We start from the raw sequence: 17,141 nt of genomic DNA on the forward strand, positions 1-17,141 counted from the left end.
TACTTTGAGTATTTCTGTGCTAGGTATTGTTTTTATGACCGTAAACAAACAAACATGGTTTCTGCCTTCCTGGAGCTCTGTTTAAAGAAAGGCGCATGTCAAACACAGACATAAATATTTAGAATTGTGCTAAATGGTGTGAAGGGAAGGCGGTAAGAGGAAATGCCGATAATAAACGTGGGGATTTAGCAGCGTCACTAATTTGTAAATAAAATAAAAGCATGTGCTGTTAGACATTGATTTAACAGCAGTTTGAAAAGGCAGAGGCCAGTGCTGGAGCGCCAGGGTCAAAACAGCTGCCGTAATGTATTCTTGTTAGTGATGCAGTAGCTTTGTCAGCGCTCCAGTGCTCATAGCATGCGACTCAGTGATGCCTCTCCTGGCCGCTCACCTGAAAGAGAGCAGTTCAAAATCAATATATACGCAAGGAGTTCAGTATTTAAACAGACCAGAAAAAATCTAGTTACAAATTATATCTACTCGCTGGACTCTGCGCTGGTCAGTAAGAGGTCTGGATGTCAAGTCGGTTCAGTAGTTTCACGGCAGGTGTTTCGGGGGACCTGCAAGTCGTACACCCGTCGTGGGTTTAGTTACAGGGTGAGCTGTGCACGAAGAGGTAATGCCTGCAGTGGAACGGGAAGGAGGATCCCGTGTGAACGGTAGCACTGTGGGGAAAGTTTTATTTTCAAGGGGCGTCTCGGCGTATTGATTTCCGCTTTAAGATGATGCGTCTCCTCTCTTTCAGGTCTTTCTGCCTGGCTTTCTGTCCAGCAGCCTCTATTACAAGTATCTGAATGATCTCATCCATTCGGTGCGTGGAGATGAGTTTCTGGGAGCGAGTGCTTCTCTGGCAGCTCAGGGCTCCGGCGGCCCCCCTGATGACCCGCTGCCAGGGGCTTCGGACCCCTCGGCGTCCCAGGTAGCCACTGATTTGCCTTGTCTGGGGGGAGGAACAGCATACATCCTCTTGTTGGGATGCTAGTGTCAGATCGCGCTTGTCAGTTTGAAGTTGTAGAAGAAACAGAGAGAAACTTAGCTGCTTACCATGTGTTTCTGGGGATTCATGGTGTGTCACATCATAAGGTATCATGCTGTTCCTTCAGGCCGCTCTGTTGTTGGATGCGGCAGCCGCTGCTTTTAGTAACCAACTAATGCGATGTATTTACAGCCTCTGAGAAGTTCTTTGCATAATTATCTGGGAAATCTTTTTTTTTTTTTTTTTTTTTGGTCTCTTTAGGGCCGCACCTGTAGCACATGGAGGTTCCCAGGCTAGGGGTGTCACTGGAGCTGTCACTACGTGCCTATACCACAGCCACCGCAACGCCAGATCTGAGCCACATCTGTGACCTACACCACAGCTCATGGCAATGCCGGATCCTTAACTGAGCAAGGCCGGGGATTGAACCCACATCCTCATGGATACTAGTTGGGTTTGTTACCACTGAGCCACAGTAGGAACGCCCTGTATTTTTACATTTTGTTGAAGTATAATAATACATGCAGAAAGCTACATGTAACTACATAGAGCTTAAAGAATTTTGATAATCGGACCTAACCCATGTAACCAAATCCAGATCAAGAAACAGAGCATTCCACAGTTCTTGCTTTGGCACAGAGGGCTAAGAATCCAATATCAGCTGCTCAGGTTGCTGCAGAGGTGCAGCTTCGGTCCCTGGCCTGGTGCAGTGTGTTAAAGGATCTGATGTTATCACAGTTGTGGCATAGGTGCAGCTGCTGCTTGGCTTCAGCCCCTGGCCTGGGAACTTCCATATGCCATGGGTGCAGCCTTTAAAAAAAGAAAGAAAGAAAGAAAAAGAAAGGGAATATTCCCAGTGTGTCAGACAGAAACTTGTGTCTCCCTTCTTTTGTTTTCTTTTTTTCTTTCTTTCTTTCTTTCTTATTTTCCCCCTTTTTACTGCCACACGTGCATCATGCGGAAGTTCCTGGCCTAGGGGTCAAACTAGAGTTGCAGCTTCAGGCCTATACCACAGCTACGGCAACACTGGATCCGAGCTGCATCTGTGGTTGTTGCAACACCAGATCCTTAACCCACTGAGCAAGGCCAGCGATCAAACTCAAATCCTCATGGTTACTGGTCGGGTTCTTAACCTGCTGAACCACAGCGGGAGCTCGGACTATCTCCTTTCCTTTCGTTTCTTTCTTTTGTACGGTTCACAAACCATACGATGTATCCATTTATGCTGTATAATTTGGTGGCTTTTATTTTTAATTTTTTTATCATAGTTGATTTACAATGTTCTGTCAATTTCCGCTACACAGCAAAAGGTTTTTAGTGTATTTATTTATAGAGTTGGCTCTTAACTGCAATCAGTTTTAGAACATTTTTTTACCCAAGAAGGAAACCCTGTCTCTAACTCTTCAAGTCCCGCATTCTTCCAGCCCTAGGTTACTGCTAGTCTACTTTATGTCTATAGATTGGCGTGTTCCAGGCGCTTCGTATAAATGCATCCATGTGGTCTTTGAGACTAGCTGCTTTCACTTAAGTACGTTTTTAGCAAGGTATTAGAATGTTGTTCCTTTTTATGGCCAAATAACATTCCATTATATAGACCCACCCACATTTTGTTTATCCACTGGCTTATGGACATTTGGGGCATTTCCACCTTTTGGCTGTTAAGGACTCCTGCCCCTGTACGGGTGTCTGTGTGGATGTAAGTGTTTTCGTCTCTCTTGTGTATATATCCCAGAGTAGGACTGCTGGGTCAAATGATACCTGCTTAACTCAGCCGTGATTCCTGTTGCTTTGTAATCAGTTTTTAAATCAGAAAGTGAGGGTCCTCCAACTTAGTTGTTCTTTTTCCAGATGGTTGTGCCTCTTTAAGGTCCCTTGCAATTCCGTGTGAATTAAGGATCAGCTTGTCAGTTTCTGTGAAGCCAGTCAGGGTTCTGACGGGGGGCGCACTTGGCCTCTAGAGAGCAGTGTTGGGATTGCCATCGTAGCAGGACTAGACCTTCTAATCCCTGACCGTGGAATGTCTCCATTTATTCGGGTCTTTAATTTCTTTCAACAGTATTTTGTAGTTTTTAAGTATGTTTTGTATTTTTTTTTTTTTTTTTTTTTTTTTTGCGTTTTAGGGCCATACCCACGGCATATGGCGGTTCCTTGCCTAGGAGTCGAATCAGAGCTACAGCTGTTGGCCTACACCACAGCCACAGCAACGTGGGATCCAAGGCTCCTCTGCGACCTACACCTCAGCGCACGGCAACGCCGGATCCTTAATCCACTGAGCAAGGCCAGGGATCGAACCCACATCCCCGTGGATCCTAGTTGGGTTTGTTAACCACTGAGCCGTGAAGGGAACTCTCTGTTTTGTGTTGATTAAAATTATTTCTCAATGTTCTATTCGTTTTGATGCTGTTATAAATGGAATTGTTCTCTTAATCTCATATTCAGCATGTTCATTGGGTATGGAGATACCCTGTGGGTGTGTTTGTTGCTTTTGAGGTAAAGTTCGCTTACCGTCAGCGTCACCGATGGTAAATCTGTGCTTGTGTGACATCAGTACCTTCATAGTGTGGGGCAGCCGTCACCACGGCTTGGGTCATCACTCCCCTTGCCCGCTTGTGTTTTCTTCTAAGAGTTTTGGGCCTTTGATCCATTTCGAGTTCGTTTTACGCATTATGTGAAATAGGATCCAGCTTGACTCTCCTGCATGTGGGTATCTGGTTGCTGCGGAACTGTTTACCGAAAACCCATTGAATGGTCTTAGCACCCCTATTGAAAATCATTTGACCATAGACCCATGGGTTTATTTGTGAATTCTCAGCTCCACTTCCTTATCTGTGCCTGTACCTCGTTTTGTCACTGCGGCTGTGTAAGCCGTGAAATCAAGAAGTGTGTCCTCTGACTTAGAATTTTTTTTCATTTGCAAGATTGCTTTGGCTCTTCCGGGTCCCTTGCAGTTCCAAGTGACTTTCAGCATCAGCTTTGCCATTTTGGTCAGGATGACATTGAATTTGTAGATTGCCAACTTAACGTTACTAAGTGTTACAGGCCATGAACTTGGAATAGCATTCCATTTATTTAGGCCGTCTTTTAGTTTCTTTCAGCAGTGTTTTGTAGTTTGAAGTAGTCAAGTCTTGCACCTCCTTGGGTAAGTTTATTACTAAGTGTTTTATTATTTTCAGTGCTATTCTATTTCAGTTTTATTATCTTCTGCTTTTTAGAGCCATACCCTCAGCAGGTGGAAGTTCCCGTGCTTGGGGTTGAATCAGAGCTATAGCCGCCTGCCTACGCTACAGCCACAGCAACAACGGATCCGAGCCGCGTGCACGACCCACACCATAGCCCATGGCAACACCAGGTGCCCAGCCACTGAGTGAGGCCAGGGATCCAACCCGAATCCTAATGGGTATCCGTCGGGCTCGTTACCGCTGAGCCACAACAGCAACTCCAGTGCTGTTGTAAATAAAATTGTTGTTTTAATTTCATTTTCTGATTCTTCATTGATAATGTGTAGAGATACCACTGCTTTTTGTGTGTGTATCTTGTACCGTTGACTTTAGTAAACTCATTTGTGAGTTCTGATAGTCTTTCCGTGGGTTCTTGAGGAGCTACATGCACGGTCACGTCGTCTGTGGATAGAAGCAGTTTCCTTTCTTAGCCGCTTGGGATGCCTGGCGCGGCCTTTTCTCACCTAACTGCTCTGGCAAGAGCCTGCGGTACCGTGTTGAGTGAAAGTGGTAAAAACAGGCGTCTTTGTCTTATTGCTCATCTCTCAGGGAAGGCGCTCAGGTTTCATCATTTACTGTGCTGTTAGGTGTGAGAGTGCCATCAAGGCGCTTGATCAAGTTGAGGACATTCCTACTATGCCTAATTTTTTGACTTGCTTTTTTATCCTGAAAGGGTATTGGGTTTTGTCAAAATGTTCTTTCTGTCAGTTGAGTTGCTTTTACGGGGTTTTGGTGTTTACTCTGTTGGTGTTGGTATGGTGTGTTACGTTAATTGACCATCAGATGTCGAACCAGCCTTGCATTCTTCGGGTAAATCCCACTCGGCCGTAGTATATTGTCCTTCTTGCGTGTTGCTAGTGTTTTGTTGAAGGTTTGCGTCTGTACTCGTGAGAGACAGTGGTGGTCTGCGGTTTTCTTTTCTTGTGGCCTCTGGTCTCGGGGTCTTACCCCGTGGCCTCATGGAAGTCCTTCCTCTTCCGATTCTGGTGCGTCTTTCTTTTCATGGGATGCCCTTCCTGGGCACATGAAGAGCCCTTTTGCCCTCATAGATCGTGTCCTGTAAGTAAGTGTCCATTTATTTTTTAAGGATGTTAAGTGTGTTCCTTTCTTTTGTTACTTTAAACGAAGCTTCAGTAAATAGTCTGGTGTATGAGTCATTTTGCCTGTGAGTCTGTGTATAATTGAGTTTTTAGAAGTGGAATTTCCTGAGGAGCTCGTGCCTGTGCATTGCATAGAAATGCCCTCTCTTGCTTGGTTCTGTGGGCATGAGGAGTGGGAGGTCGAATGCTAGAGGGAGCCTGCTACTCTCGACTAGCTGGGCATTTTAGAACGTTTTCTTGGGGAGTTCCCGTTGTGGCTCGGTGGTTAACGAATCCAACGAGGAACCATGAGGTTGCGGGTTCGATCCCTGGTCTCGTTCCGTGGGTTAAGGATCTGGCCTTGCTGTGAGCTGTGGTGTAGGTTGCAGACGCGGCTCGGATCCCGCGTTGCTGTGGCTCTGGTGCAGGCCGGCGGCTACAGCTCCCATTGGACCCTTAGCCTGGGAACCTCCATGTACCGCGGGGGTGGCCCTAGAGAAGACAAGAAAGAAAGAAAGTTTTCTTGATCTTTTGTCACATGGCCGCACTGAGAATCAGAACATTTGTTTTTATGCTGCAGAAGTCAGGCTTTACACTTAGGGGCCAGGATATGTTTGCCTGGAAGGATGGGCGATTCGCCCAGTTGGGAGTATAAGCACTTCTGTTGACACTTAGGTCATATAGAAAAAACACATTCGACATACAAACGCGTATGTTGTATATTTTACTATTGTGCTTTCCTTCTCTTGGTGTATTTGAGATTCCATTTCCGAGTCATTGCTGTTAAGTACCTCATTAGTGACAGGGTTGAGTGACAAGTTCATGTATTTCAAACACTGAAGATACTGTACAAATCTGTCATGTTGCAAACCCAGGACTAATTTGATTTCTGAATAACATACTAATTTCACAATTTCTTTTGTAGTCCAGTGTGAAAAAAGCCAGTGTTAAAATTCTGAAAAATTTTGATGAAGCGATAATTGTGGATGCTGCAAGTCTGGACCCAGAATCTTTATATCAACGGACATATGCAGGGTAGGCATCTTTTTTATTTTTTAATTTAAAATTTTAAAAATTGTTTCTGGGAGTTCCCATTGTGGCTAAGTGGTAGCAAACCCAACTAGGATCCATGAGGATGCGGGTTCAGTCTCTGGCCTCGCTCGGTGGGTTAAAGAGCTGGCGTTGCTGTGAGCTGTGGTATAGGTTGCAGACGTGGCTCGGATCCTAAGTTGCTGCTGTGGCTGTGGTGTAGGCCAGCAGCTGTAGCTCCAATTCGACCCTAGCCTGGGAACTTCCAAATGCTGTGGGTGCGGCCCTAAAAAGTTTAAAAGAGAAAAATTGTTTCTGATCTGTTGTACATAGAGTGTGCAGTAGAATGTGATTAAGAATGAACGCTCAGGAGTTCCCGTCGTAGCGCAGTGGCTAATGAATCCAACTAGGAACCATGAGGTTTCGGGTTCGATCCCTGGCCTCGCTCAGTGGGTTAAGGATCCGGCGTTGCTGTGAGCTGTGGTGTAGGTCGCAGACACGGCTTGGATCTGATGTTGCAGTGGCTGTGGTGTAGGCCGGCGGCTACAGTTCCAATTCAACCCCTAGCCTGGGAACTTCCATATGCTATGGGTGCAGCCCTAAAAAGACAAAAAGACAAAAAAAAAAAAAACAAAAAAAAAAACCACCACAAATAATTAAATTAGATAATACACGGAAACCATTTAAAACTTTGCCTGATAGCAGTAAATACTCAATAAGTATCATGCCATCATTATTCTGCCACCACGTCCAGCATCGCAGAGTCTCACGTTTATATAGTATGTTTTAGGCTATCTCTTCCATATTTCACTTGATTCATGCGTTACCTATCTCATAGTCTATCTTCAAAGCAAAAATAAGGGGAGCTCCTATCATGGCTCAGTCGAAACAAATCTGACTCGCAGCCAGTGGGTTAAGGACCTGGCGTTGCCTTGAGCTGTGGCGTAGGTCGCAGACGCGGCTCGGATCCTGCGTTGCTGTGGCTGTGGTGCAGGCTGGTGGCTACAGCTCTGATTGGACCCCTAGCCTGGGAACCTCCATCTTCTGTTAGTGCGGCCCTAAAAAGACAAAAGAAAAAAGAGCAAAAGTAAGGCACAAGGCTGCTAGTATCATGTGTCCTGGACTGTGTAGTGACTCTGTCCTCGTCCCCCAGTAGCTGCAGTGGATTGGCTCCAGGACCTTCGGGTGCCAAAGTCTGAGGGTGCTCAAGTTCCTTATATGAAATGGCCTAGGGAGTTCCCGTCATGGCTCAGTGGTTAATGAACCTGATGAGCATCCATGAGGACTCGGGTTCCATCCCTTGCCTCACTCGGAGGGTCATGGTTATGAGCATGTTAGTCTCGTCTTATACAAATGTGTGGATCAAGCTGCTGCCCCTTGGATTGCACATGGATGTTCATTTCCTCCCCTTCCGGCTCAGGAGAATCACGGTTCTGTTGGGATATGTATTTTTCTTTGCTTGTTTTTGCGTCATTGATATTACAAGCTACTCTGTATTGTGTGTTTTCATTCATGATCAGTTTTGGAAATTCTGTTTGGTTACACAGATTTACTTCATTTAAACTATGTTGTAATATTCCATAAGTAGTATTAATTACAGCTCATAACTGTGGCAGAGTCCCATAGTGTGTTATGTCACTGTTGGGCCACTTTGGTATTCATGAGTTAAGTTGCTTGCAATTTTACTGTTACACACAGTATATGTAGCAAGACTTTCTTTTATATTTCCTTCTACCAAGAAGCAGGTTAAAAACCTTAGTAAGAGGGAGTTCCCGTCGTGGCGCAGTGGAAACGAATCTGACAAGTGACCATGAGGTTGCAGGTTCGATCCCTGGCCTTGCTCAATGAGTTAAGGATCCAGTGTTGCTGTGGCTGTGGTGTAGGCTGGCAGCTACAGCTGCAATTTGACCCCTAGCCTGGGAACCTCCATATGCCACAGGTGCGGCCTTAAAAAAGACAATAATAATAATAATAACAACAATAATATCAGAGTTCCCGTCGTGGGTCAGCAGTAACGAACCAACTAGTATCCATGAGGATACAGATTCATTCCCTGGCCCCAGGGGGTTGCTGTGAGGTACGGTGTCAGTTGCCATCGAGGCTCAGATTTGGAGTTGCTGTGGTGTAAGCCGGCAGCTGCAGCTCCGATTCAACTCCAAGCCTGGGAACTTCCATATGCCGCAGGTGCAGCCCTTAACAGAAAAAAAAAGTAACATCAAACCTTAAATGTTCACCAATCTGGGATTATTCTTATGAGACTATGTCTGTTGGCAAGTTTGTTGGTTGTTAGGCTATTTTTCTATGAGTTGATTATTCATCTCCTTTTCACATTTTTCCATTGGGTAATTTCTTAGTAATTTGTTGGAATTCTGTATGTTTCTGGATCTTAATTATCATTTACTAATATCTATTAAAATTAAGACTGGGAATTCTTATTGTGGCGCAGCGAAAACGAATCCAACCATATCCATGAGGTTGTGGGTTTGGTCCCTGGCCTTGGTCAGTGGGTCAGGGATCTGGTGTTGCTGTGGCTGTGGTGCAGGCTGGCAGCGATAGCTCCGATTCGACCCCTAGCCGGAGAACTTTCACATGCTGCAGTGGTAGCTCTAAAAAAAAAGAAAAAACAGCAACAACAACAACAACAAAAATTAAGACTGTTCACTCTTCTTTGCCTTTAATTTTGCTTTATTATTATAGCTTTATATGCATATAATTATGTTTTGATCTGGATAGAGCGAGTCTTAACCTTTTCATCTCTTCTACAAAATTATCTTGGCTTTTCTTGTGCTTTTTCGGTATGAATTTTAGAACTCTAAATCATCTGCTAACATGTTTCATAAACGTTTTGAGGATTTTGAATGGGATTTCATTGAATTAAACATTACTGGAGTTCCCACTTGGTGCAACGGGATCAGCAGTGTCTCTGCAGCACCAGGATGCACGTTCGATCCCCGGCCTGGCACAGTGGGTTAAGGATCCAGCATTGTCGTAGCTGCGGCATACATTGCAGCTGTGTCTGGGATCTGATCCCTGGCCTGGGAACTCCATGTGCTGTGGGACAGCCAAAAAAGAAAAAAAAAAAAATTGCTTTGCTTTCTGTGGGGGACTGTTCTTTTTGAAATAAGCCTCATGCTGAATAGCATGGGATAGATGGAAATTATATCTCTAGTCTAGCTTTCTAGATCTAGATGAGATGTTTAAAAATTGTTTTTTGTTTTTTGTTTTTTGGTCCTCTTGCCTTTTCTAGGGCCGCTCCCGCGGCATATGGAGGTTCCCAGGCTAGGGGTTGAGTTGGAGCTGCAGCCGCCGGTCTGCGCCACAGCCACAGCAACTCAGGATCCGAGCTGAGTTTGCAGCCCACACCACAGCTCACGGCAACACCGGATCCTTAACCCACTGAGCAAGGCCAGGGATCGAACCGGCAACCTCATGGTTCCTAGTCAGATTCATTAACCACTGTGCCACCACAGGAACTCCCCGACTTTTTTCTTCTTTATTTAAAATTGATTTTCAGAAATTCTATTCTTTTCGTATTTATTTAGGAAGATGACTTTTGGAAGAGTGAGTGACTTGGGGCAGTTCATCCGAGAGTCGGAGCCTGAACCTGACGTCAAGAAATCTAAAGGTCTGTGGGCTTCTACGTGCTCTTTCCAGCCTCTGCTGCCCTTGGTCGTGGCTCTGCCGGATGGGTCACTTAAGATGTAAATTGCTTAATTCGGGGGTGGTGTGTGTAAAAAAAAAAAAGATTGAAATTGCTTATCTGACAGTAACTGCCGTACCTTTGACCTTGTTTTATCGTCACGAGTGGGTACAAGGGCTTCTGATGGAGTCTCCGCACAGGCACTCTCTCTAATCGCACGTTAGCCAACCTGCTTTCCCGCTGACACGGTGCTTCTGCAGGAAGGGCTGTCCTTACCTCTTTATTCAGAAACAAAATGCACCCAGTCCAGGTTCGACTTGAGGTTTATCTTGAGACCTTTTATTTGTTAAATGTCCTCTAAATGGCTGTAAGTTATGATGAAATATGTGTGGAAAACATTAATAGGTTGAAATTCAGATCCCTTATTTAATCAGCTAATAGCACTTGGTTAATTCCAAGAGTTAAACACAGTTAACAGGTACATTCTTTTTTTTTTTTTTTTTTTGTCTTTTTGCCTTTTCTAGGGCCGCTCCCTCGGCAAATGGAGGTTCCCAGGCTAGGGGTCGAATTGGAGCCATAGGCACCAGCCTACGCCACAGCAACGCGGGATCCGAGCCACATCTGCAACCTGCAACACCAGATCCTTAACCTGCTGAGCAAGGCCAGGGATCTAACCTGAAACCTCATGGTTCCTAGTTAGATTCGTTAACCACTGTGCCACGACGGGAACTCCGACAGGTACGTTCTTTGTGACTGATTTCAGCTTCCAAAGGATTGTTTTACAGGAAGATTTTGTTTCAGTGATTTTTATTTTTTTCCATTATAGCTGGTTTACAGTGTTCTGTCACCTTTCACTGTACAGCAAGGTGACCCAGTCACACATACGTGTGTACATTGTTTTTCTCAAATTACCATGCTCCATCATAAGTGACTAGATATAGTCAGTGCTATACAGCAGGATCTCATTGCTTATCCACTCCAAAGGCAATAGTTTACATCTCTTAACCCCAAATTCCCAGTCCATCCCACCCCCTGCCCCTTGGCAGCCACAAGTCTATTCTCCAATTCCATGATTTTCTTTTCTGTGGAAAGGTTCATTTGTGCCATTTATCAAATTCCAGATAGAAGTGATATCACATGGTATTTGGCTTTCTCTTTCTGACTTCACTCAGTATGAGGATCTCTAGTTGCATCCACGTTGCTGCAAATGGCATTATTTTGTTCTTTTTTATGGCTGAGTAGTATTCCATTGTGTATATATACCACATCTTCCTAATCTAGTCATCTGTTGATGGACATTTGGGTTGTTTCCATGTCTTGGCTGTTGTGAATAGAGCTGCAGTGAACATGCAGGTGCATGTGTCTCTTTTAAGGAAAGTTTGTCAGATATATGCCCAAGAGTGAGACTGCTGGGAGTTCCATATATATATTTCTGAGGTACCTCCATAGTGTTCTCCATAGTGGTTGTACCAGTTTACATTCCCACCAACAGTGCAGGAGGGTTCCCTTTTCTCCACACCTTCTCCAGCATTTGTTATTTGTGGACTCATTAATGATGGCCATTCTGACTGGTGTGAGGTGGTATCTCGTGGTAGTTTTGATTTGCATTTCTCTAGTAATTAGTGGTGTTGAGCGTTCTCCCATGTGCCCGTTGCCCATCTGTATATCTTCCTGGAGAAATGTCTTTTCAGGTCTTTTGCCCATTTTTCAACGGGGTTGTTAGCTTTTTTGCTATTGAGCTGTTACTAAGTTACTTGTATATTTTAGAGACTCAACCCTTGTCAGTTGCATGGTGTGAAACTATCTTCTCCCCATTCCGGAAGTTGTCTTTTTGTTTTTATATGGTTTCCTTTGCTGTGAATGGGAAGATTTTGGAAACTAATGTGGACCCATTCACATAACGTGTAGAAATTTTTCATTGTGATTGGATTGACAGTGTTGTCTAGAGTAAAAGATACTTTCATAAGAAGTAAACGCTCCATTTTGCTAAGTGTGTTTAAAATTAGGAGCTGTGCCAGTCTTCCTCTTGAGCTTAGGAGAACTGCAGTCCCGTTAGTTTTTCTTGTTTTTTTAATGCATGTCTTATCTGAGTCACACCACCCTGTGTTGATGAATAATCTCCTTTGGGGGTCAGATGTAAATTCAGAGTGGGAGTTCTCCGACAGTCCAGCAGTTCTCCCCGCGCAGCAGTCCAGGGTCAGGGAAGCTGTGACTCCCTGGGGACCACAGAGCAGGTTGACAGCAGCCCCGGGGCTTTGGTGTGTCGTCTGCAGTGCGGCTCTGCTTCCTCCACTGGGGCAGCTGAAAAGAATGTATTTGTTGTGAATTTTAAAACTGATGCGAGAGCACAAGGAAAGGGCTGAGTTTGGAGGCGGGTACATCTCAGAATGTTCTGGAAACATGAGAACTTTGCTTTCAGGGCAAGCAAGGCAATTTTAAAGCTACCTTGAACTCATCTAGGAGAAGGCGTAACAGGAAGAAATTGCAAAGGATGTTGTGAGATGTGGTCCCGTAGCGGCAGCCCCTGGGCCCGATGCCACCGCAGGAGATGTGAGCAGGCTTGTGCGGGGAACGCCTGCTCGTCCCTCAAGAACCCTGCGTCGCTGTCCTTTGAGCGCCAAGGATTTCTAAGCGGAGTTCAACGAGATGCCTTTTCTTTGGCTTTAGTCTGGGAGTGAATTGGAGTTGGGAAGAGACTGCTGTCAGAGGCCAGTCAGGTAGCAGGGTTTACTAGTAATGCAGCTAGAAGAAGAGGGCCCAAGGGCAGGTGGTGGTCGCAGGATTAGAAGGAAGGTCAGATGTATAAGACTTGCAAGGGGATCCGGGAGACAGCGGCCGGGGTGGAGCTTGGTGACAGCGTTCCTCTGGAGAGCAAGTGAGGCAGGCAGCTGGGCGGGTTACCGTGGGTTCTCGAGCTGGGAAGAGTGCTGGCCTCTGAGAGAGAGTAGGTCAGTCACTGAGCTGCAGGCTGTAAGAAAAAGAAGAGCTGGGAGAGGAACGGAGTTAAGTTTGAGGGGTCTTAGGACAGTGTACCTACGGGGTTGACACCCAAGGTCCAGGGTTGGACTGGTTTGCATTTCGAAGGATGTTAAAGCCGCAGGAGGGGCTGAGCCCCCCAGAGGGAAAGGGCCGGAGGGGTCCTGGGCGAGCTCCTTGTTGGAGGCGGAGGCCCGAGGAGGACAGGAGAGCGCTGACAAGAGGGAGACGGTCCCCAGGGGGACGCTGCCGGTGAGCTGCAGGAGCGAGCAGCGCACCGGGGAGCACAGCAGCCGCTTGGGACTTGGGGCCGTGCTGACTCTGCTGGACCATGGAGTTTAACCACAAGATTCACACTTGTAGCTCATAATAAAAGTTATTAAAAGGATCCAGGTTTTGTGTTTCTCGTGGAGGCTGGAGTTGGGTGGCACGCTGGAACGGGCACTTCTTCCCCAGTCATTGAGCCAATCGGGGCCTCGCCTGAGAAATCATCTGCCGACCACTTGGTTTAAGGCAGAGTTAGGACGTGAGGCTGTTTGGATTCAGTGAGAGGATAAGCTGGGTATCTGATCCGGGGAAACAGAGGCGGGTCTCCATCCTTGCTGGCTCCTCGGCGTCTCGAGTGCAGGCGCCGATCAGCTGGTGCCCTCCTGGAATCCGGAGTGTGGCGACGATTGGCCCAGACCGGAGGTGCAGCGCCAGGCAGCCGCCTCTGCGTCGGAAGCCCTGGGGCGTAGGAGCGTCTGGAAGACTTCGGTGTGTGGAAAAGAGGGTGGTGTTACTCCCCTGAGGCGCTGCTGGGCTCCCACCCCAGGACCAAGTCCCGATCGTGCTGCGCCTCTAACACCGGATGGTCCTTTGTTTCAGTGAGGAGGGAGAAGGCCCGACAGCTTTCAGTTTTCAGACCAGGTTGATGAACCCGACTAGTAGCCGTGAGGACATAGGTGTGGTTCCTGGCCTCCTCGCTCCTCGGGTTAAGGACCCAGCGTTGCCGTGAGCTGCGGTGTAGGTCACAGGCCCGGCTTGGATCTGGCGTGGCTGTGGCTGCGGCGGAGGCCGGCGGCTGTAGCTCTGACCTGACCCCCAGCCTGGGAACCTCCATGTGCTGCAAGTGAGGCCCTAAAAAGACAAAAGAGAAAGTTTTCAAACCATGATATTTGCAAGTTCAGCCCTCTCTCATGGAGACGGGATAACCCGTTTTTATTAAAGGTGACATTCCTTAACTTGGGGGTGAGGGAGGCAAAAAATCTGTCTGGGAAGTAGCTTTTAAACAAGAGTGTGCTTTTAACTGTAAAATCCTGCGTGAGGCCCACATTCAACTCTGGTTTTGTTTACTAGGGTCCATGTTCTCACAAGCTATGAAGAAATGGGTGCAAGGAAATAGTGACGAGGTGAGTGGGACTGTCTGTCAGTGTGGAGAGGTTCCGCTTCTCAAGGGGGCTTTGAGTGCGGGTCAGGGTCTCCTCCTCGAGTCCCTTGCCGGAGTGGCGCGGCGCCTGTGTCGCTGCTGCCTCGGCTGGGCGGCCCCTCGGCCTGGGCCCCTGCTGGCGTCTGACCGCTGCCCCAGAGACTCTGGCCACGGAGAACGAGCCGTGCGGTCACGCGTCCCCTGCTGGGCGTCGAAACGGAAGCGCACACGTTTCCCTCCTCGCTGTCAGTTCTCCTTTCGGAAGGAGAGGCTTGCGATTTTGAATAGCTCACAAGCTCCTTGGAAGATGCGAGTGGAAGGGGCAAATGCTGCGCTCCGGCCGCCTGACCTGCAGATGGTGGGGGTGCTGGGTGGCTGGCGGCTGGCCCTGGGAGACGGGGGAAAGCAGGGCCTCCCCAACCCCGGGGGCGCGCCTCTCTCCACATGAGTGCAGGTACTGGGCAGGTGCCAGCGTGTCTCGAGCCCTGATGCTGTCTGTTGCCTCTTCTGGGGAATAACCATTACAGCAGTTCAATGACCTTTTTAGGCCCAAGAAGAGCTGGCCTGGAAGATTGCGAAAATGATCGTCAGTGACGTCATGCAGCAGGCCCAGTGTGCGCAGCCGGGGGAGACCTCTGCCAAGGTGAGGGGGCGCTTTCCCGCGCGCGTGCGCGGCCTCTGCAGACCTGAGGGAATTCGCTTCCACACGTAGGACTCATGAGAGGGATGGAACTGCTGCAGGCACTGCCCTCTCGTTGTGAGCAGCTGTCACCAAATATTAGACAGCAGGCAGGAGGGCGCTGTCTGTGGCCTTGAAAGCACGGCAGCGTTGAGATGACCCCCAGTTCGCTTGCCAGAGGCAGGTTCCAAAGGGCAGGGAGAGGAAGTCCTAGCGAGTTCCTAGTCCTGCTCAGGTGAGGAGTCAGAAACTGAAGTCAGGAGACTCCACGGTGACTAGAAGTCACAGGACGGGATACCAGAAATGAAACACCTGCACAGAAAGGGAGGACCAGACGTACTTAGAGAGGTCTTTTCAAATCCTTGGCCAGATACTGATCTGCACACATGGTGGGTGAAAACGCCCATCGCCAGGGAAAGAAGTACCAGAAATTCCTAAGCTGAACAGTTCCCGGAACCGGGGGCTGGGAATCACGGTCCTGCTGGCCAGTGTGGACAGATTTTCTGATGCACGGGGCGTTGGGTAGTGTCCTCCGGAACATTGCGCCTCAGTACTGAAGGTAAGTTAGCCCTAAAGCAAAAGCAGTTTTGTTTTTGTCTTTTTAGGGCCGCACCCCTGGCACATGGAGGTTCCCAGGCTAGGGGTCCAATCGGAGCTGCAGCTGCCGGCCTCCACCGCAGTCACAGCAACGTCAGATCTGGGCCTCCTCTGCGACCTACACCACAGCTCACGGCCACACTGGATCCTGAGGCCAGGGATCGAACCCACAACCTCATGGTTCCTAGTCGAATTCTTTTCCACTGCGCCACAACGGGAACTCCTTAAAAGCAATTTTTGAAGGAGTCAAACAGCTCTCTAAGTGACAACTGCATGCCAGAACGAAAACCAACTGTCTTTAACAGAACACAACAAATTTTGGCATTCAGCAGTGTAAAAATACAATGTCTGACATTCAGTCAAAAGTTATCAGGCATGCAAGGAAGCAGAAAAACTTCACCCATAACCAGGAAGAAACACAATCTATAGAAACAAAACCCTAAAAATACTGAACACAGAAGAACCCGGGGAGGTTCCCGTCGTGGCGCAGTGGTTAACGAATCCGACTAGGAACCATGAGGTTGCGGGTTCGGTCCCTGCCCTTGCTCAGTGGGTTAACGATCCGGTGTTGCCGTGAGCTGTGGTGTAGGTTGCAGATTCGGCTCGGATCCCGCGTTGCTGTGGCTCTGGCGTAGGCCGGTGGCTACAGCTCCGACTGGACCCCTAGCCTGGGAACCTCCATATGCCGCGGGAGTGGCCCAAAGAAATAGCAAAAAAAAAGACAAAAAAAAAAAAAAAAAAAAAAAGAAGAAGAACCCAGGGGAGTTAGGGGAAAGGGAAGAAGGAATCATGGGGGCACGTAGAAGCAAGGCGGTAGATTGAAACCGAAGTGTGTTAGCGGTTACATTAAATGTAAATAGTCTGAATCGTCTAGGTGGAACCCAGGTATTGTCAGAGTGGGCAGTAAGGCAGACCCCAATTATGTGCTGCCTGTGAGAGGCCACTTTAAATATGAAGGCATAGATTAGAAGTAAAAGCACAGAAAAGTTACAGCATGCAAACACGATCAAAAGTAAGCTAGAATAGAGCTCCTGTCGTGGCGCAGCGGAAATGAATCTGACTAGGAACCGTGAGGTTATGGGTTTGATCCCTGGCCTCGCTCAGTGGGTTAAGGATCTGGCCTTGCCATGACCTGTGGATCTGGTGTTGCTGTGCCTGTGGCCAGCAGCCGTAGCTTCGATTGGACCTCTAGCCTGAGAACCTCCATGTGCTGCAGGCGCGGCCCTAAAAAAACAAAAGACACAAATTTTTTAAATTGGAGTTTCCGTCGTCACTCAGTGGTTAATGAACCCAACTAGCATCCATGAGGATGAGGTTCAATCCCTGGCCTCACTCAGTGGGTTAAGGATCCAGCGTTGCCGTGAGTGGTGGTGTAGGTCACAGACGTGGCTCAGATCCCACGTTGCTGTGGCCGTGGCATAGGCTGGAGGCTGCAGCTCTGATTCGACCCCTAGCCTGGGAACCTCCATGTGCTGCTGGTGCAGCCCTAAAAGACAAAAAGACAAAAAAAAAAAAAAAAAAAAAAAGTAAGGTAGAATG

At 47.6% G+C, this 17,141-nt stretch overlaps 1 protein-coding gene across 1 annotated transcript in view; it reads left to right on the forward strand.

Moving 5' to 3' along the window:
• Nucleotides 1-14,969, forward strand: part of AKAP10 (A-kinase anchoring protein 10) — a gene marked incomplete at its 3' end in the record, with an annotated part of 50,096 nt that extends 35,127 nt beyond the window's left edge. The window contains 5 exon segments of the mRNA NM_214138.1: nucleotides 746-919; nucleotides 6,199-6,308; nucleotides 9,845-9,927; nucleotides 14,257-14,309; nucleotides 14,874-14,969. Coding sequence (NP_999303.1) covers nucleotides 746-919; nucleotides 6,199-6,308; nucleotides 9,845-9,927; nucleotides 14,257-14,309; nucleotides 14,874-14,969 — 516 coding nt within the window.
• Nucleotides 14,970-17,141: the final 2,172 nt, after the last annotated feature.

The sequence above is a fragment of the Sus scrofa genome, chromosome 12 (genome assembly GCF_054392235.1).
Source record: "Sus scrofa isolate SSC_HxYL_T2T_F1_AM1 chromosome 12, Sscrofa_HxYL_maternal_Yorkshire_Landrace_v2.0, whole genome shotgun sequence".
Classification (NCBI taxonomy): domain Eukaryota; kingdom Metazoa; phylum Chordata; class Mammalia; order Artiodactyla; family Suidae; genus Sus; species Sus scrofa.